This window comes from Ustilaginoidea virens, chromosome 4 (assembly GCF_000687475.1).
Source record: "Ustilaginoidea virens chromosome 4, complete sequence".
NCBI classification, from domain to species: domain Eukaryota; kingdom Fungi; phylum Ascomycota; class Sordariomycetes; order Hypocreales; family Clavicipitaceae; genus Ustilaginoidea; species Ustilaginoidea virens.
The window spans coordinates 5,291,263-5,316,589 of record NC_057319.1 but is presented as its reverse complement, the minus strand read 5'-3'; the positions used below and the strand labels follow the sequence as shown (position 1 = coordinate 5,316,589).

Sequence of the window (25,327 nt, the reverse complement as noted above, 5' to 3'; positions counted from 1 at the left end):
GCCGAAGCGGTGCCGTGCATTGCGTGCGTCGTCAAAAGTCTAGCCTACGTGCCGATCCCGCGGCGCAGCCCTAGCAGCCCCCGTCCCAAGCACACCAAGCCCGTTTCCATATTTCCCATATTTCCATATTTCCCCATCTCAAATGAAACATGAGCGCGTGAAAAAAAAAAGGCGGAGCCAGCCAGCCCGGCACACGGGTGCCAAGGCGGCGCAATTCTCTCCAGTCCGCCCCCCTGCGTGTCCTAATGCTTCGCTTCGGGAAGAACGAAAAAAGAAAAAAAAAAAAATCGAGCAGCAGATTCTGAGGCTTCACCTAGGCCAAGCCCCGGACGGCGGCCCTCGACACGAGGTTTGCCACAGGTGCAGCGCCCGTCGTCGACTTCTAACCCCTGTGCAAGGTGGCTCCCGGGGGGGGGGGGGGGGGTCTTGTCGGTCAACAGGACCCAAAGGCAGCCTGCTTTCATGCAGCGCTGTTGGACCAGAAACTGTCATTCATTCTCCGGTGCGATCGGCAGGTTTGCACCGACCGGCAGGGTCTGCAACCGAGACAAGTGTGTGCTGGCCGCCGAGTGTAGGGTTTTCCCCAAGCAGCCCACAGATGACTGCATCCAGCGACTTTTGCGAAAAGGCTGGAGTCGGGGAAGTGTCCGATCATCCGCAGGGCACCACGCCGTGGTGGTGCTTCTCCAGCGCTGAAGCGCCTCGTGCTTCGGGTCACGGTGGACAGTGGCATGTCGCGTGGATGTCCAGAGTCGTTATTGACTGAGTTCACGCATCGTTGCGAGACTTGGCGGTTGTCGGTAGCATAGTCAATCCCGTCCTCCAGAGATGGGGGAGTAGAAAAAAAAGAGGAAATAAAGACAAATAAAAGGGCGATTCTGTCCATCCATCGCTCAAAAACGGGTGCCTTGGGGGTATAAATCATTGGGATGCCCGTCTACGGGCAAGCATAGTGTTTGCCAAAGAAAAAAAAGGAGTCGAGATTCGCTTCGGGAGAGGGAAAAAGGGCGTGTTGGTGATGCCTTTGCTCTGCCATCCCTGGCTTGCCGTCGTGGCTCATTACTTGTACCCGACCATCTTTGCGCAACGTTGGCAGTAGTACAGGTTGTGGGCGATGCGGACCATGCCAGTGGTGCTCAGGTCATCCGTCGACGTAGCTTCCACTGACCGAGCGCAGCGCATGCAGCGCAGAATCTCGACAGAGGCAACAGGCCGGGGCGCCGGGTCCATGCTGTGTCGGTATCCGGCAACAGGGGACGTCGCCGTCGAGCATCCAGACTCGGATGAGGCAGACGAGGAGGATCTGTAGGGTGGGGAGGAGAGTGTGCTGGAAGGCATTGCTGGTATATGTATGTGTATAGCCGGGGGCTGTCGCAAGCGGACGCACAGGTGCTCTGGTTGCTTCTAATTTGATCGGGAGCGGCGCAGGCGTTTCAGACAGAAAGGACGGCTCGCGTTTCAGCACGCCGTGTGGATTCCCTTCCGTGACGGACTGGCGGACTGACGGATCGACGGACTGACGGACTGATGAGCTGAATGGTGGGTGGATAAATGGCCGAAAGCTAAATCGAGCAATGATCGTTTCGACAGGGGCGCAGGTTTCGCGGCCGTGCTGGGCGTGGTCAGCGCAGCGGCAAAGTCGGATGAGGGCTGATTTTTTTTTTTCCCGTCTGGGTTTGCGAACAAGACGAGGGAGGGGTGTTTGTTTCTCTTCTTCTTCTTTTTGCTCTTCCAGATACTGGTTCCTTCGGGTTGGGAAGCTGGACAGGGCGGGATTTCATACGAACGGGTGAGCGTGGGGGTGGGCAAAGAGACGGTTTTATATGCTGGGCACTGGCCAGGAATGAAAAAAAGAAAAAAGAAAAAAAAAAGGGAGAAAAAGAGTCGATGGACTGGGCCGAGATGCGTATGGGTTCATCGTCGATTCTGGGCCGGCGCCCCATCGTTGCTGCCAGACTACATGGATCGGCTGCGGCCGCGCGTAAGTAGCGTCTTTGGCCGGGGGTGGGCGGAACGGGAAGGGGGTGGGTTGGGCAAAAGCCAAGGGATGGGAAGGGAGAAAAGAAGAGTGGTCAAGTGCTTGGTCGAGCTTGGCGGCGGAGCGGGGGGGTCCCAGGTACCTAGTGTAGTGCGGATTACTATGTAGGTATGCACCACCGGATCACGTTTGCTTTTTGGACAGGTGCGGCGGCTATGCAAGCTGGCCAGGGTTATGCAACTATGCGAGCGCCTAGCAGAGCAGGCAGAGCAGGCGCAACTTCGCATCGCCGTCTTTTGCGCTCCATTTGGTCCAGCCGGGCCTGGACTTCAGCCCGCCTCGGGTCTCCTACTAATAATGAGTACGCTGCCGTCCGCCCGCCTCGCCGGAGTATGCCGGCCCAGCCGGGTCTAGGTCCAGGGTGTGTTGGCCGCGCGCCCTGAGTCGTGAATTGAATGCGCCCGCCGGACAGGCCGCCTCCACTTGACTTGTTGTGCAAGCTTTGCCGTTGTCTGTTTGGAAAACACAATACGGGAAAGCACAGCTCTCCGACTGGCCGCCCCCTGATGAAGAAGTTTTATTTATTATCATTTTTTATTTTTTTTCGATCCTTCGTCTCACCAGACAGAACGGACACTGACACGTCTGGCAGGAGAGTAAACCCCCCTCGCTTTGCGTTCGCGACGCCGATACGGACAGCTTACGACAGTCGAAACAGCTGGGTTTGATAAACAAACTTGCTGGCCGGTTTGTCCCTGTGCATCCCAGCCATCCTGCGGTTCCGGACGCTCCGCCGGGGGTCCGCGCAGCTCATGCCCACATGCCCGCATGCCCGCAGACTGCGCACTGTGTGCTGTGTGCCGTGTTCAGTCTGGTGTGCTGTGTGCTGTGTTCAAGTGTGCTGTGTTGAAGTGTGCTGTGTTGAAGTGTGCTCGCTGCTGCGTGCCGCTGCTGCGTGCCGCTGGTTTCTGGTGCTGTGCGACTGCTAAGCAGCGAGCGTCGCGTCAACTTTGGCCCTTGGCCGCAATGAGCACTGGGGCTTGTTTCTGGCTGACCAGGCGCCCAGCCAGGCCGCCGCCCAAGGGTTAATCTCCCGCCTGCACGACGTACCGACCCAAACCCCTGCAACTCTCGGCGGCTTGCCAGGTGTTTTTCATTTACAAGGAAAAAAAGAAAAGAGTCCTGCGGAGCAACTTTGCGGAACGTGTATCCGTGCTCCCGTGCAAATTAACAGACGTAGCATCTGCTATTGATGGATGGTACGGACGTATGTAGTCGCGCCATCGCACCATGTGCCCTGGAAAGCCAGAGGAGCACGTGCAGTAAATGCAACCAGACGTGCGCGGATGAAAACACCAGACACTCGGAGTGCGTAACTGCCGAGCCTGGCGGCCAGGCCAGGCCACCAGGCCAGCGCATTGCCTGCCGGCCGGCCGGGTTACGCGTAAAAACATGGCCATGGGCTCGAATCCGTTGCCAGATTGGCCTGATGCTTATTATTCCCAGCAGGGCGCGCATCCTGTTGCAGATGGGCTCGGCAGGATCCCGGAATTTCATCTTTGTCTGGCGGAAGTGTCGGAGAAGGGGGGCACGGGTGGGTTAGGTTCCTACATGTAGGTGCCTGGACCTAACAGTCAATTTGCATTGCATTGCCCCTGCATGGGGTACCAGACAGCTTCAAACTGATGCTTTGCAACCAGACATCTTGTTGGCTGCCCGAAACCACTTCCCGGCGAGTAACATACCGAGTGCACATCTGTGTACTTGGTTTTTCTTTTTCTTTTTCTTTTTTTTTTCTTTCTCCCTCCGGTCTGACATGCCTCCGGTCTGACATGGAGACGGTGACTGAGCATGGAGCCTGGCTCGTTGCTGGGCAAGGCTGGCAGGGTACGGGGAACGGGGTACGGGGTACGGGGTACGGGGTACGGGGTACGGGGTACGGGGTACAAGCAAGCCTCCACGCCCCAAGGCAGACAAGCACCTCGGCGCTCGTCCCGCCGATGGTCTGGATTCTTCTGCGGACTTGCCGAGAACTTTTTCTCTGGACTTTTGCCGGGACTTTTTGTCTGAGGCAGCATGTGATATGCGATGCGGAGCCGCGTATATTAGGTGCCCACGGTACGGTACATAACCCTTGGGTACGGGCAGCATCCTGCACCGCACGAGCACCCGAGCACCTACCCATGTAGTGTTGAGGTAACATTAGCTACCCGCGTGCTGTCAACTAGACTGCACAGAGCTGCCGTCCGCAGCAGCCAGGCGCATCCGCAGCAACTGCCAGGCGCCAGAGTCCCATTCGTTGACTGTCCCGACTCCCATGCGCGCATTGATGAATTGACGTTGACCTCGCTGCCCACCCGGCCCAGGGGCACCAGGGCAGCAGAGCAGAGCAGAGCAGCAACAAAGCAACCAGCCAGGCAGCCGGTGATTTGTCACTTGAACATGGCCGTGGCCATCCTGGGACATGTTTCACGCACAGCTCAGCATGGAAAATACCAAAAAATTCGAAACTCGAAAATAAATGAAAATGAAAATGAAAATGAAAATGAAAATGAAAATGAAAATGAAAATGAAATAAAACTAAGAATAAAGAAGGAAAGAAGATGCCGGCGAGTGCATTGCAATTGCATACATACATACATCTGCATCTGCCCTGGCTTCCTTGGGCGTTTCGGCGACTGCATTATGTAATTTCATGTTGCTCGCTTTGCACCCGGGACACCCCGTACGAGGCCAGGGTTCTTGGCGTCGACGGCGGCACTTGGCCTTATCTCGGCCCGTCGTGAGCAAGAAAAAAAAAAAAAAGTACGGCCGAGGCGCGCGCGGCGGCGCCGACATGCAATAGAAAAACAAAAGACGGGCAATTTGGCAAGCAGCGTTTCTTTGGTCAAGGCTGGGGGAACCCGTACACGCATCGGCAGGCTTTGCCCGTCCAGTCTTGCATCCGGCTTTGGGGGGACGGACACTGGAACACTGGGACACTGGGACACTGGGACACTGGGACACTGGGACACTGGGACACTGGCCCTGCAAAAACGTTTCTCTCCTGTCAAATTCCCTGCGATTTCGACCCGTGCTTCCTTCCTTCCTTCTTTCTTTCTTTATTTATTTATTATTTATTTTTTCGCTGCACCAACTAGCTTGCTGCTTGCAAAGCAAAGCCGACAACGGCGGTACGTGCCGGCGCACCAGTAAATGCATATGTACCTCGTCTCAAATCACCGTCTCCCCGTTAAAAAGCTCTGGCTACATGCATATGCATAATCGGCCCAAGATCGGGTCGGCCCAAAAACTCCATTTTCCCAATTGAAACAGACGCCACCCAATGGTGATGAGACCTTGGCGGTTTGACTCTGCCCCCACCTCGACTTGGACTGGACTAGCGCCGCGGCGACTTCCTGATGGCTCTGCAAAAGCTCGATCCTCTTTCTTTTTCCGCTCGCCAAGGCATGTACCAGGCACTGCTGCATGCTGCACCACGGCGAACAACGGCGACGCGCCCAATCACCATTCCATCCCTTGGCCAGCGAGGCCGACGTGAGGAGATGAAACAGCCTGATGTGAGGCATGAGGCAGAGGCATGAGGCAGAGGCATGAGGCAGAGGCATGTCAGACGGAACCACTCTCTTTGGTCGGCACATGCAGCAACGTCAGCACTGGGCGCAGCGATGCAGGACATGCCAGGCAGCATCCATCGATGCAGCCATCGCCCAACCAGCCAATCAGCCAATCAGCCAATCAGCCAATCAGCCAATCAGCCAACCAGCCAACCAGCCAACCAGCCAATCAGCCGGCAGGGGGAATGCTTGCTCCGGGGTGCAAACTCTTGATATCAAAGGGCGCATGCATCGCAGCGAGATGGCGTGCCTTTTATTGCAGAGGTGTATTGGCTGTTTCTACTATTGTTTTACTCTCTTTTGCGCTACGGAGTACATTTCCCGGCCCGTCGACCTACCGCAGCTGCTGAGAAGACCGCCGAGGGAAGCGTTGAGCGGTGCTGCCTAATCAGCAGTTATAGTATTGGCCATGACCTGGAGTGGAGTCGACCTTTGCCCTTTTTCGCCTTTTTTGCTTTTTTTTTGTGGTTCCTTTTTTTTTTTTTTTTTTTTTACCCCCCCGCCCCCCCCCCCCCCTTGGCATCTTCACCACCACTCTACATAGCAACTCGAAACCCTCAACAACTCTCCGGCATACGAGAATCAGAGCTAAACCCCCCGCAGCCATGTCACGGTAGATCTCCTGTCCCGCACTGCAGTGACAGCTGCAGTCCACCGGGATATGTCCGTTCTTGTTTGATTTCCAAGGCAGCATGCAGCAAAACACCCCTTGTCCCCGCGCATCAAGTGACAGTAGGGGCTTTTTCCGTCACTACATACTCCGTACTCCGTACTCGGTGCATTTCCTTGCATCGCGAGATTGGCTCTCGCATTGCTGCGTGATTGGCGATTTCCTGGTTCACTCATTGCCAGCGATAACCTCTGGGCCGGGCTGTTGTCCACAAAACGTCGAGCTACACCACATACCACATGGGAACTAGTCCACTTGCGGCTTTTCTTGATCATTCAATGTTTCTCCTGTGGGCGATGGCGCCAGCCCCAAAGTCCATTGGAACGCAGTTGCTCTGCCTGGGTTGGAGGGGGGTGAAGATGGAGATGACGGCCTGGCAGGTTTTCGACACCGGGCCTCGGTGTCACACAAAGCGCCGTGACCGACTGTGTCGCTCCTCTGCATACGGAGTACATGGGCCGATTGTAAAACAAACACCACGATGCGCAAACTGACACGGGGCTTTGGCATGCCCTCTACGTGCTAATGCTACTCTTGCGGTTGGCACGTAGCACGTATTGCGTGCGAGTCGTCTGCTGCACCGCCCACTCCGGCGCGAGGAGGAAATGAACATGCTCATGCACATGCACATGCACATGCGCATGCACATACGTCTTGGGAGTATTTCTGAACAGACGGAATGCCTCCTGCAGGTGCGCCACTCGAACGAAACTCGACAAAACTGCCATATTCCAAGCGAAAAGCGGGCAACCAGGACTCGAGAGCACATGCACGTTTCACATGGAAAAGCACTCCCAACTAACTAGTGGGAGGATGGGAGGGTGGGAGGAATGGGATGCCGCCACCATCTCCGAGTCACATCATCACCACGACGTGACGGTTGCGAGATGGACCGGCCTGATTCTCGATTGCCGTGAGTAAAAAAGGGAGGCAACTCATGCTTGGCGCCCACGCATAAACCGGCTCATTTTTCGTCGTGTTTTCGGCAAAATTGCCCCTTGTTCGCCTCTTTTTTTTTTTTTTTTCTTTTTGCGGCTTTTGTCTTTTTCATTTCCCCAGCCTAGCTGGTTTGCCTTGTTGGTAGGTTGCCGGCACTGGTATTTTCACCGGCTTGCCTTGCAGCCATGCCATGTCTGCAACGGAGCGGGCGGATGCGCTGCACAAAGCAGACATTGGCGGCCCTTTTTCGTGTGCACCAGAGTGCACATTGCCTCGGATAAGACGGGGCACGGGGGAGCCTTTTGCCGCATTGTCCTGGTAAGCTTACAACGGTTTGCCAGGGCAAGGACGAGTACATAGTTGCGCTGCAACGGGGGAATCACTGCGGGACCCCCGGAGCGGGCAACAGCGGGCAACAGCGGGCAACAGGAGGCGTCCGGCGAGCCAGCTTGACCATTATTATGTCTGCTCTTGCAGCCCACCGGTCTGAAGATGGGGCCATTGGAGTTTCCCGCGTCCCGAGTCGTGGACCCTGATGGCTAGTCTTGGCGATGGGCAGCGCAATTCCGCGTAGACCCGCAAACCGCCTCGGGTTGAGGCTTTCGACTGTTCCAACCTGGCCTCGAAGCCCGTCGTTTTTGGCCTGCGTAGGCCCGGTATAGCCCCGGCGTAGGCCCGGCAAACTCAAGGCCACGAGCCCGTGTCGCTCAATGGCACAGCAGCAAGCAACATGAAAGATTGAAAGCACCCTTGGCAGCATCCGCCGACGCCAACCACCCCACCCGCCGCCCCACGCATGCATGCAGGTTTCGGGAATGGCCGCAACGGGTGTAACCTTTGTGGGTTGGCTGGACTCTGGGCTACTGGAGGAGGCTGGAGGCAGGCTGGAGCCTTGGTGAGCAGCAAGCGGTGCGCTGCTGCCTGGCGGTTTCCGAGCTCGAGTTCGGGGAACATGCGGGATATTTTCCTCGCTCGACTCTGCAGTGCGGTGCTGATGGCTTGCGGGACGGGACTGGACCGGGCTAGACCGGGCTGGGCCGGGCTGGACTGGACTGCATGGATGGAGGGATGGATGAGGCGCAGAAACCCTGCGTCGTCGTCGGCGAATTGCTGCAGCAGTCAGTCAGCCTTGCTACGTGAATACGGAGCGCTCTGCCTTTTGCTTCAACAACGTTTGCACCAGACGGTTAACCAAACCCTCCTGCCCCGCACGCTCTCGCTGTAGCTTGGCCAAAGACGGCACAAAGACAGTAGGAGCAAGTCTACGAGTTTAGCACAGTTGGCGCAGTCGGTGGTGGGTGCACTTGAAGTTGTTAGGGCTGGAAGTGTGTGACGCCACGCTGATAACAAGGGCCCAGGCCCGGGCCCGTTGCACTATTATTATGGTTATTATTATTATACTACACTAGGGGCCATGTAAATCCCAGTCTAAACAACATACCCAGAACATCTATTAATAATCCGGAAAGGACCAGAACCTCTATAAATTATCCGGAAAGGAAAAGCCCGAGCGCCGGGGGAAACACCTTTCCTGCAACGACAACAAATAACAACAGTCTACATCGTCACCCTACGACGGGGCGATGCGTTCCCTGCCCGTGAGAGAGGCCCGTTGCACCACCGCGAAGAGAGAAAGCTATACAAGATGGAAGAATAAATCGTTTATTTAAAACGTGACTATATACAGGCAAAGAAGCTATACACTATATACCAAACGCGCGGCACGTTGCTCCGTTTATACACACAGGTATGCAACCCAAGGGAGGCAGGCGGGCGGGCGTTGTGAACTTCCCCTAGCTCCCCGCAATGCTGTACAGATAGTCAAGCCGTATATCCATTCGCGGCGGCTAGGAACGCATGCATCCCTCCATTGACCAGGGGGCGCCGCCAGGAGCGGTAACGTAGAGAGTGACGTTTGTTGGCTTGGAGGCGTCGCAGAGCTTGCCCAACGCCTCGCTGCTCACGGAGTTGGGGGGCGCCTTGTCAAAGGGGAAGTTAGGGGTCGGCGTCCAGATCTTGCAGATGTCTGGGACCCTGGCCAGTTCTCTAAACTCGTTGGCCAGCAACCTCTTGCCCAGGCTATACTCGGCCTTGCCGCCGCCCGGGCGCAAGGTGAGTATCTGCTGGCAATCCATGCGCAGCTGCACTGTAGAGGGGAAGCACACCTGGCCGGCCTTCATATCGATAGTGCGCTGGATCGTTGTCTCGGTAGTAACAGAGTTGCTCCAGTCCTGGTTGAACGTCGACGTGATCGAGGTAGAGGCCGAGAAGACGTTGACCTGCAGGCCGGAATTGATCGTGGCGCTGATGGAGTAGCCGCGGCTATAGGTATCCGTCTTGGACCTCCTGAACGTGAACTGCTGCGAGCATTCTGTTTTCAGCAGCTGTTAGCCCCTGCAGACTCTTTTGTCTCTCTCTCTCTCTCTCTCTCTCTCCCCCTCCCTTTTCTATTTCCTTAAACGTACTGTCAGAGTTGCAAAAGTAGCCCTCGCCCTGGCTCACCACCTGGGGCTTGACGGAGCAGTCGAACAGCTTGCTGCTCCAGGCGAGGTCAACCTCGTAGTGGTCCGGAATCTGGCGCTGCACGAGGATCGGGAAGTTCGGGGCGGAGCCGTTGTTGAGCTGCACGTTGGTGCTGGCCTGGATATCCTTGGCGACCCTGTTGGCGCATTGCAGCACGTCGTCGTCGGCGCTGCAAGCCAGCGAAGGGGTCGAGCTTGATTTCGGCGACGAGCTGCCTTTGAGCACGCCGTTGACATAGAGGGAGTTGGGGACGGGGGCTTGGCTCGAGCTCGCGGGGGCACTAGGCAGGGCAGCCGCGGCGCCGGCGAGGGCTAGAGCCAGGACAGAGAGAGATGGCATGATTCAGCGTGGGCAAGACGAGGGGGCAGAAAAGGAAAAAAAAAACCAAGAAAGGTGGTTTGTGGTGCTGGATGGTGATGATGGGAAGGATGCTTTACAAGTTTAGCAAGCCGTATACAAGCCCGGGTTATATATACTTGTGTGAATGAATGAGTGAGTGAGTGAGTCCGGGTTCGGCAGGCACTTGCAACGTCATGGCAGGTTTAAAGCGTGGCGATAGTACCATGGGCCCCCTTGCAAAAGAGCCGCGCTATGCGTCACCGAAGGCGGCCGCAGCGGGAGCCGGCTGATTCTGGCGGTGCAAGGAGACGCGTTCTTGGGGCTCGCGAGGCAAGACAGACAGATATGGAGTAGCGGCACTGGGGCATTGCGTGACGATGCTGCTGCTGCTGCTGCTGCTGCTGCTGTTTGTCTGGCTCGTAGCTGCGCGAGTGGTTTCCCGCATCTCACGCAAAGTGAGGTAGGTAAAGCGAGGAGCGCATCATTGTTTATCTAGGTAAGAAATTAAGAAATTGGCCAGAGTAAATGCCTCTATGTGTAATTGCTCAGTATCACCCAATCGCCTGCACAGATGCTAGTTATACGGGACCAACAAAAAGGAATTGTTGCCGTTTCCTTGTGATCGAGACCGCGGTATTCAAGGCAGCGACAAAAAAAAAAGGTCATGTAGCATAAACGCTTGTGGTCAGTTATTGGTTGCATTGCGGCCGGGCCGGTTGCCGAGGAGGTCCTCCGTGCCATGTAATCCGCAAAAAGCGGGTCCGCGGCGCTTTCAAAAGTGCAGAGGGATGGAACGTTGCCAAGCTTATTATATTAGTAAGGGCTGTCATGTCTGTCGCAAGGGCTTTCTGCCCATTCGCGCGCGTGCCCCACGTATCCACACCTACCATCATTGGCTGCATCCCCACATCACCACACGTGATATAGTGCAACTCCCCCCCCCCTTTTTTTTTTTTTTTTTTTTCTTTTCTTTCCCCTAAATTTGGTTTGCCGAGAAAATTATACGTCCCGCGAACTGTGGAGAAACGCTGTGTGCATGGACATATCTTCCGTCTTTGGTTGAGCTTATTCTGCGTGCTTGATAATTCCCTGCTGCGCATTTCACGCACTCGCGCGGCGTTGCAGCGTTCATCCTCATCATGAGCTCGCACGGCTTTCTCCGCCACACGCAATTTTCGCAGGGAGCATGGCCCCACACTAATCGCATGTCCCTGCTACCCTGACGAGAGAATGTCAGAATGCGGAGGTTACATGCAATCTGCTGAATTACTAATGGCGGGCGCCAAGGAGCCACAAAGAGCTGCTTTACGGATAGCTTTTGTGGGAAAGCAAAACAAGCAAGGGGACGATCCCCACGGGCCCCTGCCCTAGGCCCCCTAGACCCCCACAGGTGCGAAATTCACAGCAGCCGTCGACATCAATAGTAACCCTGGGATGCCCGCACATTTCAACAAAGAAAGACTAGCATCATCCCAGCTCGACTTACTGGCGGATGTTCACTGGATGCCAGGCCGACTTTGGCAAGCTGACTTGGGCACGCGCTAAACCGTCGTTTCGTCCGGGTCCACCCGGCCGACGGACAACTTTTGAGGTTGGGCAACTCGACGCGTGCTCCGCATCGTTCAAAGGGCATCGCTTCCAAAGGGCGTTGCTTCCCGCAAAGGCTGCCGCGGCCTGCCGAAATAACAGTGGCTGGGCACGCTAGCTCTGATCAAGGCTGGTTCCCCAGACCTGCGCGACTCGGACGGAAAGTCACGGTGCGCTGCTGCCGGTCGGTGCCGTCTCTGCGCTGGCCCCAAGCTCCGTGCTGTTATCGAGTCGAGGGGTCGGTCGAGGGGGGTTGGATGGCGGAGCGAGATGGCACCGACGTGGTCGGTGACGACGGGGCTTTGGCGGGCATTTCCGCATCGGACCTGCTGCGTGCTGCAACAACGGTGTTCACCGTCGACAAGTCATCAAATCTACATAAAAAGGTGCGTCGTATGCGGAAGCACAAAGGACACGGGGTCTGCGTGTGCTGCCCGGGCGAGCTGGTCTTGAGCTTGGCAACGTGTCTGCCGCCTTGCGGGCGCATCGAGTCCAGCTCTGGGCCGGTCTCTTCCTAGCTCTGTGCTGCCTGATCAACGGGTTCCATATAGGACGCGCCTCCGACGGGCTCGCGCAACATACCTCTTGGCCTAGCGATATCCGACCAGCATCTCAGCCATCCACGCCATCCGCCACCGGGCATTCACCAACCGAGGAGCAGCTGAGTTGCCCGAGTTGTCCGAAATGCCATCAAACGGGTCCGTCAGCGCAGCCGCAGATGCCACAGTTCCGCCCATTCAATAGCGCCTTGCGGCATGCCCAGTCGTGCAGAGTCTAGAACACATACTCCGTACCCCAGGCGCTATCATCCCCCGGGGGGAATCTGGAAACTCTGGGACTCTGGCCATGCCCGTTCTGTACCGGGCCCAAAGTGTGCATGCGAGACAGGCTGCTGCCCTCAGTTTCTGCTGTGCCACGGGTCGCGCTGCTGGAGCAGCGGTCGGCTAGGTTGGCACCCGCGCAGGGCCTCGGCGGGGAAGACCCATGCCCCCCTTTGGCGGTTGGAGACGTCGTCAGCGTGGACGGCTGCATCGCGGCTCCTCGGAGATGAACCTGGTTGGACAAGTCATCACGAGGCTGTCGTGCCTTTTTAAGAGCGCCACAGAACCGGCAGAGGGTAGGCTCCGAAAGCATGAGCGTATATCTCGCACACGCGCTGGAGTCTCCATCGTCGCCTTCGGGATTTGTACCCGGTGTTGAGGGGCCATGTTCGATACCCGTTTGATGCTTTGCTTGAGCAGCCCCTGTGCCGTTTTTTTTGCGCACGGCTTGACCAGCCGGCGGGTTGCCAGCCGTATACGTCGTGCTGCTAGCAGCCTGGCGTGTCAGGGCCTGGAATACGTAGCTAGATACATCTTCCCCTTTACCAGCTTTTGATGGTCAGCAATCTTCCTTTTCTCGTATAAATATGCTGCTGCGTTTCGCACCCGGCACTGACTGCGTGATTCGCGGAATGTTGTTTGGCCCTCCTGACGCTGTGCAATGTATGTTTCTGCACGGCCGAAACCTGTCGCCGTGCGACAATGACCATCTGGCGGATGGATTGCGCTTTTGTAGATTTTGAAATCGAAGCGTGGCAAAGCCTAGGAACCACGGCAGGAGTACGTACTCCCATGCCTTGCCAAGTCTTGCCGAGTCTTGCCGAGTAATCCGCAGATTGCCTGAGGCACGTGACACGTTCCCCCGGGCCGACATCATCGGCCTCGACGTCACGTCCTTTGTCCCGTCACGCCGCCCGATGAAAGCAATCCTCGCCGCCAAATGTCCAAGCTGCCCCCCTCGCTCAAGGCGCTCATCAACGCGCCGTTTGCGCGCCCGGGCCCTACCCCCGCGCCGCCCGGCATCCGCGACGTGTACGAGCGCATCGCGCGGGACGCCGCAGCGCGCGAGCTGGGAACCCGGCCATGGCTCGCCATCTCGGTGCGTTTCTTTCACCCCCCCCCCTTTCTTGGCCGCCCTCCCTCTCCGCTGCCGGGCTTTCTTCCGAGCTGACCCCCTGCCGACCCGCCAAGACGGCCGCCACGCTGACGCGCAACGCGCCCGACGCCCTGCCGGTGCTGCACGCCGTCGCCGCCTCGGCCTGCGGCGCGGGCGGCCACGAGGCGCCGCTGGCCCAGCTGGCCCAGCTGGCGGAGCTGATGCGCGAAGTCGGCCTCAAGTGCGTCTCGTTCAACGGCATCCCCCGCACAATCAACTGCCTGGTCGCGTTCCGCGCCGCCCTGCCCGACGGGGTGGTCGCGCGCCTGGCCTCGGCGCCGTCGCGCACGCCCACGCCGCGCGGGCTGGACGGCGTGGCGAGCCGCGGCCGGCGGCTGTGGGACTCCATCTACGCGCCCTTTGGGCGGAAGCTCGTCGACAAGCTGGCGCGGGCGCACCCGGACCTGCCGGTGCATATACTGGGCAGCCATTACGGGCCGCTGCTGTCGGATCCGGGGCCGGGTCCGAGTGCGGGTGCGGATCCGGCGGGGGGCGGGTCGCTGGCGCGCACGGGCAGGGTGCTGACGTCCCTGGTGGCGATTGCTTGCCTGAGGGCGCAGACGGGCGTCGGGCCGCAGGTCCTGTCGCATGTTTTCGGGCTGCGCAAGGCGTTTGAGGACGGCGCGTGCGAGGACGACGGCGACGGCGACGGCGACGGCGACGGCGTGCGCTGGTTGGCGAGCGACGAGGGGCTGGAATGGGTCTTGAGGACCGTGGATGGCATCGTTGACGGACTGGATGGGTATGGGTATGCTGGGGCGAAGCTGTGACGGCCCACCCGCGGCTCCAGGCAGGCGAGGCAGACGCAGAGGCAAGAACGCGTCCCCTCACGCCCGTCGAGTGCGCTCCAGCCGGGCCATCGAAAGCAAATGACAACCCACGGCCTCCTCGCAACCCCCCTCCCCCTTTTGGCCTGACGACTCGTCGCGCCCGCCACGCACGCCACCCGTCCCGCGATGCCCTCAGCCCTCGGCCGACATCACCTCCGTCGGCACCGGCAGCAGCAGCCTCGCACGGCGACCCCCCCTTGTCGCAAAGGTCCGTCTGCGTCCCCAACCCAGCCCTTCCTTGCCTGGGCGGTCCGCCCAACCAGCCGACCAAAGCGTCTGGAAACCGACCCACCAGGCTGGACCGCCGAGCGAAAACCCCCCCCCCCCCCCCTTTTGCAGCCATCCCGAGTGCTTGCTGGCTGGCCGGCCGAGAACGGGGTCCCTCCCCTGGACAGGGGTGCGCGACCCCTGACTGGCGCGAAGCTAGACAACAGCGAGTGCAAATGCCGAAGCTGGCGGGGCGGCGCTGCAGGCTCGGCGTTTCGCGCCTGCGCTGGGCACCGAGGCACCCCCCCCCTTGGGCGGGCATCTTCGGGGGGCGCGGAGGACGCAGCGGCGCGTCTGGTTGGCCTGGGCGGCCGGCGTTGCGTGCTTGGTGCTTATTGCTTGATGCAGCATTGCTTGGGAGCTGCGTGGCTGCGTGGGCTTCGTGGCTTCGTGGCTTGGTGCTTGGTGCTGCCTGCTTCGTGCTGCGGTTGGCGCGCTCGGCCAAGTCCGCTCGACGCAGGTCCGTCCGGTCGACATAAAAGTCCGTTGGACCAAGTCCGTTCGACGCAGTCCATTATTTGCCGCATCAGCCGGTTCGCGCCGTCGGGGTTTCTGTCCATATGACGTAGATTATCGCAGCATGGCATATCGCTTGCTGACTTGGCAGTCCATGCCGAGTACACCTGTGTATATATGGACTCAATGTGCTGCAGGAGCCGTTGTTTCACAGATGCAGACAAACATCGTATATACCAGCATCACAGTCCTCGCCTCTTCCCACCCCGAATCCATAGACACTCTTGTTTCAGCACTCTTGTCTAGACACTCGATTGACATTCCTGCACTCCACAACCAAACCACGTCGACAAGCTGACCTCGGACGACATGCCCTCGGACGACATGCCCTCGGACGACATGCCCTCGGACGACATGCCCTCGAACGACTCGCGGCTCTTGCCCGTTCTCGTCGACGAAATCGCCGCCGCCGACCCTACTCGCCCTTACGTCTTCCAGCCCGTCTCCCGCCACCCTCGGGACGGCTGGGCCCCCGTCACGTTCGGCGAGCTCGCCAACGCCATCAACCACGTGGCGCACCTCATCGCCGCCACCGTCAAAAAGGACAGCCCGGCCGCCTTCCCCACCCTCGCCTACGTCGGTCCCTTCGACGTGCGCTACGGCATCGTCGTCCTCGCCGCCGTCAAGGCCGGCTGCCGAGCCCTGCTGCTGTCCCCGAGAAACAGCCTCCAGGCCCATCTCTCCCTGCTCCAAGCCACCGACTGCCACCACGTCTGGTACGCCGACTCGTTCCAGCCCACCGTCGAGCCGTGGACTCGCGAACGCGCCATGGCCGCTTGGGCCGTCCCCTCTCTCCGAGAGTGGCTCGACGCACCGCCCCAGCGCTTCCCGTACCAAAAGTCCTTCGAGGAAGCTCGCTTCGACCCCATCGTCGTCCTGCACACCAGCGGCTCGACCGGCCTCCCGAAACCCATCACCGTCAAGCAGGGCAGCATGGCCCTGGCCGACAAGTTCAGGGGCTTGCCTAGTTTTCGCGGCGGGGACTTCTTCATGAAAAAATTGGCCGACGCAACCACCAAGCTGTTTTCCCCCTTTCCGCCATTCCACATGGGGGGCCTCTTCAGCGCCGTTCTTCCCTTTCCCATATACTATGGTGTTCCTGCGGCTTTGCCACCTGCGGATCGGCCTATAACGCCAGATTTGGTCTTGGAGTGTCTCGAGCATGCCGGGGCTGATGGAGCCGTTCTGCCGCCCTCCCTTATCGAAGAGCTGGCCATGATGGAACACGGCAGAGAGGCACTCGAGAAGCTGGCAGCGCTTGCCTTTGGTGGAGGTAAGTCATAACTGGGAGATGCTCGTGTGGGGAACGCAAAGGCGAAAAACAGAAAAACAGCAAAAAAATAAAAAGGAAAAATAAAGGAGAAATAATTTTTTTTTGCTGATACGTGCCTCTGTGGTCAGGCAACTTGGCCAAGACGGTGGGCGACAACCTTGTCAAACACGGTGTCCAGCTAATCAACGGCATTTCTTCTACCGAGTGCGTTGGCTCCCCTACCCCTTGGCTGTCGCTCATCCTCTCATACTCGTTCGACTAATGCTCTTTTTCCAGATTCATGCCGTATGCTCTCTTTCACCAGCCGGATCCTACGCTTTGGCAGTACTTCATCTTCAACAGCCAAGTAATGGGTGCTGAATGGCGACCGTACGACCCGGCCAACAACTTATTCGAGCTGACCGTTCGCCGCAAGGATCCCAACGACCCGCTCGATCAACCAGCGTTTTACGCCTTCCCCGACCTGACCGTCTTCTCTACCGGGGACTTGTTTCGGCCGCATCCCACGCTCAAGGACCACTGGATCCACCAAGGACGGGCTGACAATGTAATTGTCTTTTCAAACGGCGAGAAACTCAATCCCGTTACGATTGAAGACGGAGTCTCCAATCACCCCCAAGTCAAGGCTGCTTTGGTCGTCGGACACAATCGATTCCAACCAGCCTTGCTCTTGGAACCGCACACGCACCCGAAATCGAAGGAGGAGGCGGACAGCTTTATGGAAAACGTCTGGCCCGTGATTGAGCAACTCAACAAAGAGACGGTCGCTCATGGACGCATCCCTCGCGAGCTCGTGGCTCTTTCCGACCCTGATGTACCGTTCCCACGTGCTGAAAAGGGAACTGTCCAGAGAGTGGCGGCAGTTCGGGCGTATGAGCAGCGTATTGACGATATGTACCGGAAAGCCGAAGCTGCTGGCGCCGGAAACCACCAGGCTATGAAGCTCGACACCGAGGAAGCGGTGCTCGAGTCCATCGTGGCGATGCTGGACAAGATCGGTGCCAGAGGCTTGGAGCCCAACACGGATTTTTTCACTGCCGGAGTCGATTCGCTTCAGGTGATGAACCTGTCCAGAGCGTTGAGAGTAGGCTTTCGCGCAGCGGGGGTAGCCGTCGACGACGCTGCTGTTGCGCCTCGCGCTATTTATGCGAACCCGTCGCCTGGTCAGCTTGCCAGGTATCTTTACGCCTTGGTTCATGGGGATGGCGCGTCCGAGTCTGAACCGAGTGAAGCGGCCACGTGGCAGCAGTTGGTTTCAACATATACGGAGAACCTGCCCCTTCCCAGGGCCGGGAAGCCCAAGCCGTTGGATCAAGGACAGACAGTCATCCTCACCGGCAGTACCGGCTCCCTCGGAGCTTACATGTTGGACGTGCTCTGCCAGTTGCCGCACGTCAAGTCAGTGATTGCCCTGAATCGCGGCCAGGACGGCGGCGAATCCAGACAGCCACATGTGAGCAGTGAGCGTGTCCTCGGCACCGACTTTTCCAAGGTCGAGTTTCTCAGCTCCGACCTCTCCAAACCTGATCTGGGACTGGGAGAAGCCAGGTACAAGCGACTGCTCGACACGGCCGATCGCATCGTTCACAACGCCTGGCCAGTCAACTTCAAGATGAACGTCCGGGTATTCGAACCGTTTGTTCGGGGCGTGAGACACCTCGTAGACTTTTCAAGTGCGGCCGTGAAGCAAGTTCCCATCATCTTCGTGTCCTCCATCGGTACAACGATGAACTGGAACTCTGCGTCTGGAAAGGTCCCCGAGGTTCAACTCACAGATCCTGCCTTGGCGCAGATGGGCTACGGCATGTCCAAGCTGGCAGCAAGCTTGATTCTCGACGCCGCCGCAGAGCAGTCTGGTGTCCCGGCAGCCTCAATCCGGGTTGGGCAAGTCGCCGGATCGCGCCGCGCAAAAGGAAGGTGGAACTTGCAGGAAATGATACCCAGCATGATTGCTAGTTCTGTTCATCTGGGCATTCTCCCCGTGAATCTTGGCCCGTTGGACGTGGTGGAATGGATGGCGGTTGAAGACGTTGCTGGAATCATCTTGGACATTGCCGGAATCACCCAAGGGAAGGAGGTGTCCGATATAAGCGGGTATTTCAACTGCACCAACCCCCGAGCAGTCAAATGGCCAGACTTGGCCGTTGTCGTCAAAGACTTTTACGGTGGACGCATACGCGAGCTGGTCAGCACGGAAGAGTGGATCTCCACGCTGGAGAAGAGCGCGACTGATGTTTCCAACATCGACAAGAACCCGGCCATCAAGTTGTTGGACACGTATCGAGGGTTTGCCGCTGGCCAAAAGGCCGGGATAGAAAGCACCCGTTTCGAGACGACAAGGCTGGAGAGTCAGAGTCGGACGGCGGCAAATATGGGCCCCGTTACGCCGCAGCTGATGCAGAATTGGTGCTCTCAGTGGGGGTACTGATTGACGGAGATGCGTGGAAGAGAGGGGAATACCAAATAGCGTTGGCACCGAGTCGAGTAGCGTAATTTGCTTTCCTTTTTATCTTTTTCTTTTTTTTTAATACCATTCTTTTCAACAAGTCCGGAGAGCTGCTTCATCCGTTGCGTGATCCAGGAGATTTCAGTGAACGGAAAGCTTTTCCACGGCAAGCTCAACATCCTCCACGTTGCCGCAAACCAGCCCCCCTCGTTCATCGCATTGACCCGCCCCTCTGGAAAGAATATCCGACCCATCCAAAGGATCAATTGCTTTACCCCCCGCAGCTTCAATCACTAAAGCAACGGGGAACAACTCGAACAGCTTGCGCAGTTTGGCTTTGCTCTGCCGCGTCACGGGAGACAGGTACACCCCTTGGCCCTTGACCAGCGTATGCACCACATCCGGGACCAATCCGCCGCTGTACCTGAGAGTGTACTTTTCCTGGATGAAGTGCGTCACCAACTCAAGATACCTCTGGTCGTCTGCCGCTGCTCTCAGGTTTGCGGGCGCAAAGTACCGAATGCTGAAAGGTGGAGAGGATAACCGCAGCGACTCACGAACAACGTGGTAGTCTTTGACGCCGCCATCGGAGAGGCCGATTTCGAAACAGAGTGTCTCGGTGCCCGGGATTCTGACCGCCACAATGGCTGTAGTGCGCGGTCCGTAGACGCCCAATATCGAGGCGATTTGCTTACGCGAGGGAACCTGGAGGAGGGCTGATGCCCCTTGCCAGATGCCGATGATGGTGCCGACGCTCCAGTTGGGGGCGATGATGGAACTTCCATCTAGTGGATCAAATGCAACCGCGTACTGTTGCGAGGAGTCCGCACTGGAGGCATGAACTGGCCTTTCGACCGGGTCTTCCTCACTGCTGGCCGCGACGACAGAAGGACATGTGGCGAGGCATGCGCGAATGATGTTCTCGGCTGTTACGTCGACATTGAGCTGGTCGTCACCAAAGGCGTTGGCTGTGCCGACGAGGGAGACGTGGCGAGCGGTGCGAAGGGAGACGGCTATTTCAGAGATGCTGTGGAGGAGGGAGGGAATGATGGATCTGAGGGCGGAGTGCGAGTCGGGGATTCTGGTCTGGAACCATGGGATGAAGGCGGTCATGATGAAGATGGGGGATGGACGCGATGGTGAGTCGCTGAGACGCGGCAATTTCGCAAAACGATGAAATGACCAGAGAATTCACTCATTTGGGGGGGGGGTTCACTGTGCGGGCGCACTGTGTGTTTGCTAAACGTACATCGCCAGTGCACATGCAGATGCTTGCTTCACCTGGCCAACAGCTCGAAACCCAAGCCGAGCCCTCTTGACCTGCATGACTCGAGCCTTTCGCTCTCTCGCTCGCCAAGTCGGAGGTTTTCACTCGGCCACAAGGCCGCAGCGTTTGGGGAAGCGTAACGTCGCCGTCGTGTCGTCCATCGTCAGCAGCGGAGCATCTAGCCGGTATCCGTCCTCGTCACCTGGCCCGGTCGTTAAGGAACCCGGCCCCGACCAGCTCGGTGAATTCGCTATACGGGTGCCATCCAATTATATCCCAGTTGCATGGGGAGGGATCCGGACTCCGGAGTGTGACGCTGTTGCAGCTTGGAAATCATCCGTGGTTTATCATCCGTAATTGCTGCCAACGTCCAACGTCCGTCTTCCTTCCAGGCTTCAACCTTCCTCGGCTGCAGCACGTGATGTGCCAGTGCCACCACCAACAAAATCCCAAACAGCACCTCAAGTTCATATCGACTCCTCCAAGCCACCGTGATTCTCGGCTTCTCGGCATCGTCAAACCCTGCCCAACGGCACGAACACTTGCTTCAACGGGCGAAAGAGGTCTTCCACGCGCGAGCTAGCCGGGTCTAGTGCGCCAGCGTCCCGATTTAACCGGCGTACCTTCCTATTGCTGTCTGCTAAGCTAATGCGACATTCCCTCGTTGCATTGCGCGATAATGCAAGTGTTGAGGAGCCCGCCGCTGCAAGCACCGAACCGCGGCAGTAAACGGCGGCCTTCCCCGGACGAGTCCCTGCCTAGGCCTAGCCGAAAACTTTCGGTAGCCTCGTTGATGCGCCAGACACAGGTACTATGTATCTGGGGCATTTCTACGACGCATTGTCCTCGAATGGCAGCTGGTATGGCCCAGGCCTCGGTACCTTTGTCGTTTGCTCCGAACCGACGACAGTAATTGGCTTCCTCTAGTAGGTGCAGTATAATGTTGCCTACAATCGAATTCTCTCTCATCAATGCTGCGTGGCCCTAGTCTGCCCGTGACTATGGACGAACATGACGCCGGTTGGGCTGACGTCACGCCACGAACTCTGATCGACACCCTAATAGGTATGCTTAAGACAGATGAAGTCCGCGCTTGCTCTCCTTGCAGCGTGGACCCGAACCTGTGACAGGGATCCGAGGCCCAAGCCATTTCATGCAGATTTACAATTGTCCATTCGCCACTCGCCACAAGGAGCAATTCTCGTGCGGACGACGCTCCGCATCTGCTCTCCTGTCCGAATCATGGCACAAGCTCTTTCATGTTTCCACCGTGCATTTCGGCTGGCCAACTAACAATTCCACGGAGGCCTTGTACTCGCTCACACTTTGGCCCCAAGGAGCGAAGCGTAATCGTGGAAGCGTATCACTCGAGGTCTAAAGTCCGCCTTGTTCCATTATGGGCAATGATTAGATACTTTCCGTCGGTATCTTGCGAGCGATTGCTAAAAGCCGCATTGGCACTGCGTATTCCAAGCCGTTGATCGCCGTCGGCTTCCGTATTTATCTGCACGAGGCTAGGACGATAGATGGCTACTCTTTGGCTACTCTTTGCCAACCATGGCCAAGCGATGTTTGTATCCCAGCAAAGAGTGTCTCTGCTCGTCTATCCTCGAGTCAATGCGAACAAAAGGCAGCAATACAGAAATGGCCTTCCATGATAAGGAAAGTACTAGCCCAGGTTGGAAGTTGACTATGGTCTTTTTTTGTCCGAACCGACTGGGAAGGTCAGCCAAAGCATCAGCGATGCACTCTACAACTCCGTGACTGATTGTGGGGGAAGCTAGCAGCATCTCATCCACTCGAAGCTGGGGTAAAGATGCGTTTGGGAATGTCGACAAGAGATCCAAGCCATTGGCTGTAGCTCAAGATGACGCTCTCGTTTGTGAACATGACGGTATCCCTACTAGCATTGGGACATGTATAAAGGCAGCATCGTGTTTCCTATTGATTGTTCTGGATATCCATTCTGCTCAGCATCAGCTGTTCAACGCAAAGTCCGCGAGCATCTGAGCGTTCTCGTTTAGCATGAAGATTAGTCTTGTTCTCAACGGCCTCTTTGCCGCCGCCGTTGCCGCCCCAGCTGGCCCATCAAATATCGTCCACGAGAAGCGCCATGTCAGTCCGCGATGGATCAAGCGCGAGGCTGCTGATGCCCAGGCCAGGATTCCTGTCCGCATTGCCTTGAAGCAAAGGAACTTGAGTCGCGGCATGGACTATCTCGTTGAGGTGTAAGTTTTGAAACATGTGACGGAGATGAAGAGCCCGGCCTTTTTTTTCCCATCGCTAACACACATGATAGTTCCGACCCCTCGTCTACCAAGTATGGCAAGCATCTCACCAAAGACGAAGTGGTCGGGCTGTTTGCCCCTGATGAGAGCTCCATCAACGCCGTCAAGAGCTGGTTGGTCAGGTCTGGCGTCTCCGCCAGCAAGATCACCATCCCTCGGAGCAAGGGATGGATTGACTTCCGGGCTACGGTTGGCGAGCTGGAATCCATGCTCAAGACGAAATACCACATGTATGACCACGTGCAGAGCCGAAATGCCCACATTGGTACCGACGAGTACACTTTGCCGCACGAAGTTTCGTCCCTCGTCGACTTCATTACCCCTGGTGTTGTCATGTCCAAGACTTCCCGGCCTTCGCAAAACGCCAAGCGGGATGGCCGCCTCGTCCGCCCACACGTGGCGCTTCCCGAGCAAGTTGCTCAGCTGCTCGCCGCTAACCCTGGTATGACTGCCCCGTTTTGCTCCTCTTCAACGTCTCCGTTGCCAGTGCTCACCATGCTTGTATTATTAGCCTCTACCTCCCACTGCTCCCAATACATCACCCCTGCATGCATCAAGGCACAGTACAACATCACGGACGGCACTTTGTCCGACCCGTCGAATCGTTTGGGAGTCTTTGAAACTGCCGACGACGAATTCTCCCAGGACGACCTGGACGCGTTCTATGCAAAGTACGCCTCCAATATTCCCAAGGGAACCGGTCCCAAGATCGACCTCATTGACGGGGCCACCGCCCCCGCGGACCCAGGCGATGCTGGCGGCGAGTCGGACCTCGACTTTGAGATTGCCATTCCCATCATTTACCCGCAGGGGACCGAGCTGTACCAGGCCGCCACTCAGAACAACGACATTTTCAACACTTTCCTCGATGCTGTTGACGGCAGCTACTGCAGCTCAAACGGCGGTGACGATCCCACGGTCGACGGCGCCACACCGGATGAGCAGTGCGGCACGTTTACCCCGGCCAACGTGATTTCCTTCTCGTACGGCACCGCTGAGGCGGACTACCCGACGAATTATCTCCAGGTACGTAACCTCGGGCTTCTGGATGATTCCCCCTCTCCGACATGCGAGCATTGGTGCTAATGGCCACAGCGGCAATGCAACGAGTTTCTGAAGCTTGGGCTCCAGGGCTCATCCATCGTCTTTGCTTCTGGAGATGATGGTGTCGCCCGACGGTCTGGCGCGTGCTTGGGCAGCAACAGGGACATCTTCGCCCCCGGCGAACAGGCTTCTTGTCCCTATGTGACGACGGTTGGATCTACCGTTTTGCTGCCGAGCGGGCAGGAGGCTGCCACCGAGACCTTTTCATCCGGAGGTGGCTTCAGCAACATCTGGACGATTCCCGACTACCAAAACAACGCCGTCTCGGGGTGAGTCATCAACGTGTTCTTTATGCAATAATGTCGGCGGGGGGGGGGGGGGGGGTTTGGCTTCAACAAGTTACTGAGCGTTGATAAAACTAGGTATCTGGCCAAGCACGACCCCGGATACAAGTCCTACACCACGCAGAACGGAACGATCCCCACCACCGGCGGAATCTACAACCGCGCCGGCCGCGGCTACCCCGACGTAGCTGCCCTCGGCGACAAGGCCGTCATCGTTGTCAACGGCAAGTTTTCCACCTCGGGCGGCACCTCCATGTCGGCTCCTCTGGTTGCCGCCATTTTCACCCGCATCAACGACGAGCGCATCAAGGCTGGAAAGAAGCCCATTGGGTTCGCCAACCCTGCCTTGTACAAGAACCCCTCCATGTTCAACGACGTCACCCAGGGAAACCAGGCCAAGGGCGGCCCCGACGGCGACTCCAAGCCCAGCGCTTGTGGGAACAAGGGCTTCTCCGCCGTCCGGGGCTGGGACCCCGTCACCGGGCTGGGCACTCCCAACTACCCTGCCATGCTCGAGTACTTTCTCAAGATATGATGATGGATGAAATCACCCAACAACGACGACCGAGAGGTTCAGGGACGTGGTGGGTGGATGGATGTAAATTTCTGTACATAGTCGAGACGCACATATCAATCAATACCCGCTGAATCCATGCTCAAAAAGGTGAAAGGCGCCTCTATTTTTCCCGCCACGGTAGCGGTTGCATTTCCCGTGGCAGTCGCTCACCCCGAGCAAGGCGTCTGCGTCTTCAACGCAGACTTTGAAGCACCAACGCTGATTGCTCGTCTCGGATGATCCCAATGCAGCACTGGCCGCAAGTCGATGACGGTAAAATGGGGTGAGGAATGTCCCGTCAATGGTGGAGCCAAAAAACAATATAGACAAGGACAATCCCAGCAACATCTGCAGTTTTCAGCTGAATAAATACCCAAAGAAAAAAAAACAAGGAAAGGAAAAAAACATGGTTCATCAGCAAAGTCTTGTCGATGATGCCTGTGCTGGCGCAAAAAAAGCTTGAAAGCATCGTGGAACGATTTTGCTCCCGGCAGGGCTTGAACCTGCGGCCTCCGCATCACTAACGTTTATTAGTACGAAGCTCTAACCAACTGAGCTACGGAAGCTTTCTCGCTTGTTGGGAAGGCCCACGCAATTTGGTGCTAAGACGCTCACATCCCTTCAGGAAATTCGGCTTGTCATTTACTCATCGACGACTTGATGCTCCCAAACAGCATGCTCTTGTTGGAGTATGTAGAACATTGTCGGGGCCTACCCGCTGCGGGAGCCACCGGTATCCTTTTTGCGGCAGCGACAACCAAGATGGCCAGCCGTTTGTGCTGTATCAACGGCCGGTGGGTTGACGATTTCATGGTTCTTTACGGCGCATTTCTTTTTGACTACTCCGTAATGAAAGGCGCTTTCAA

General features: G+C 57.4%; 7 protein-coding genes across 7 annotated transcripts; 3 read left to right on the top strand and 4 right to left on the bottom strand.

Annotated features, from left to right (window-relative positions):
• Nucleotides 1-921: 921 nt before the first annotated feature.
• On the bottom strand, nt 922-1,338 carry UV8b_05933 (uncharacterized protein; the record flags this gene model as incomplete). The annotated part of the gene is made up of 2 exons (XM_043143430.1): nt 922-937; nt 1,064-1,338. 2 exons carry the CDS (start codon nt 1,336-1,338, stop codon nt 922-924), a joined length of 291 nt encoding a protein of 96 aa, XP_042999363.1.
• Nucleotides 1,339-9,051: 7,713 nt separating this feature from the next.
• On the bottom strand, nt 9,052-10,066 carry UV8b_05932 (uncharacterized protein; the record flags this gene model as incomplete). Its single annotated transcript, XM_043143429.1, has 2 exons — nt 9,052-9,575; nt 9,670-10,066. 2 exons carry the CDS (start codon nt 10,064-10,066, stop codon nt 9,052-9,054), a joined length of 921 nt encoding a protein of 306 aa, XP_042999362.1.
• A 2,485-nt stretch (nt 10,067-12,551) lies between these two features.
• UV8b_05931 (uncharacterized protein) lies at nt 12,552-13,184 on the bottom strand (the record flags this gene model as incomplete). Its single annotated transcript, XM_043143428.1, has 3 exons — nt 12,552-12,706; nt 12,805-13,023; nt 13,088-13,184. The coding sequence occupies 3 exons, from the start codon at nt 13,182-13,184 to the stop codon at nt 12,552-12,554; spliced, it is 471 nt and encodes a 156-aa protein (XP_042999361.1).
• A 230-nt stretch (nt 13,185-13,414) lies between these two features.
• UV8b_05930 (uncharacterized protein) lies at nt 13,415-14,400 on the top strand (the record flags this gene model as incomplete). Its single annotated transcript, XM_043143427.1, has 2 exons — nt 13,415-13,573; nt 13,666-14,400. The coding sequence occupies 2 exons, from the start codon at nt 13,415-13,417 to the stop codon at nt 14,398-14,400; spliced, it is 894 nt and encodes a 297-aa protein (XP_042999360.1).
• Nucleotides 14,401-15,552: 1,152 nt separating this feature from the next.
• UV8b_05929 (uncharacterized protein) lies at nt 15,553-18,944 on the top strand (the record flags this gene model as incomplete). Its single annotated transcript, XM_043143426.1, has 3 exons — nt 15,553-16,516; nt 16,645-16,720; nt 16,793-18,944. 3 exons carry the CDS (start codon nt 15,553-15,555, stop codon nt 18,942-18,944), a joined length of 3,192 nt encoding a protein of 1,063 aa, XP_042999359.1.
• A 159-nt stretch (nt 18,945-19,103) lies between these two features.
• On the bottom strand, nt 19,104-20,075 carry UV8b_05928 (uncharacterized protein; the record flags this gene model as incomplete). The annotated part of the gene is made up of 1 exon (XM_043143425.1): nt 19,104-20,075. The coding sequence occupies one exon, from the start codon at nt 20,073-20,075 to the stop codon at nt 19,104-19,106; it is 972 nt and encodes a 323-aa protein (XP_042999358.1).
• A 2,179-nt stretch (nt 20,076-22,254) lies between these two features.
• UV8b_05927 (uncharacterized protein) lies at nt 22,255-24,440 on the top strand (the record flags this gene model as incomplete). The annotated part of the gene is made up of 5 exons (XM_043143424.1): nt 22,255-22,457; nt 22,529-22,959; nt 23,029-23,543; nt 23,613-23,890; nt 23,984-24,440. The coding sequence occupies 5 exons, from the start codon at nt 22,255-22,257 to the stop codon at nt 24,438-24,440; spliced, it is 1,884 nt and encodes a 627-aa protein (XP_042999357.1).
• Nucleotides 24,441-25,327: the final 887 nt, after the last annotated feature.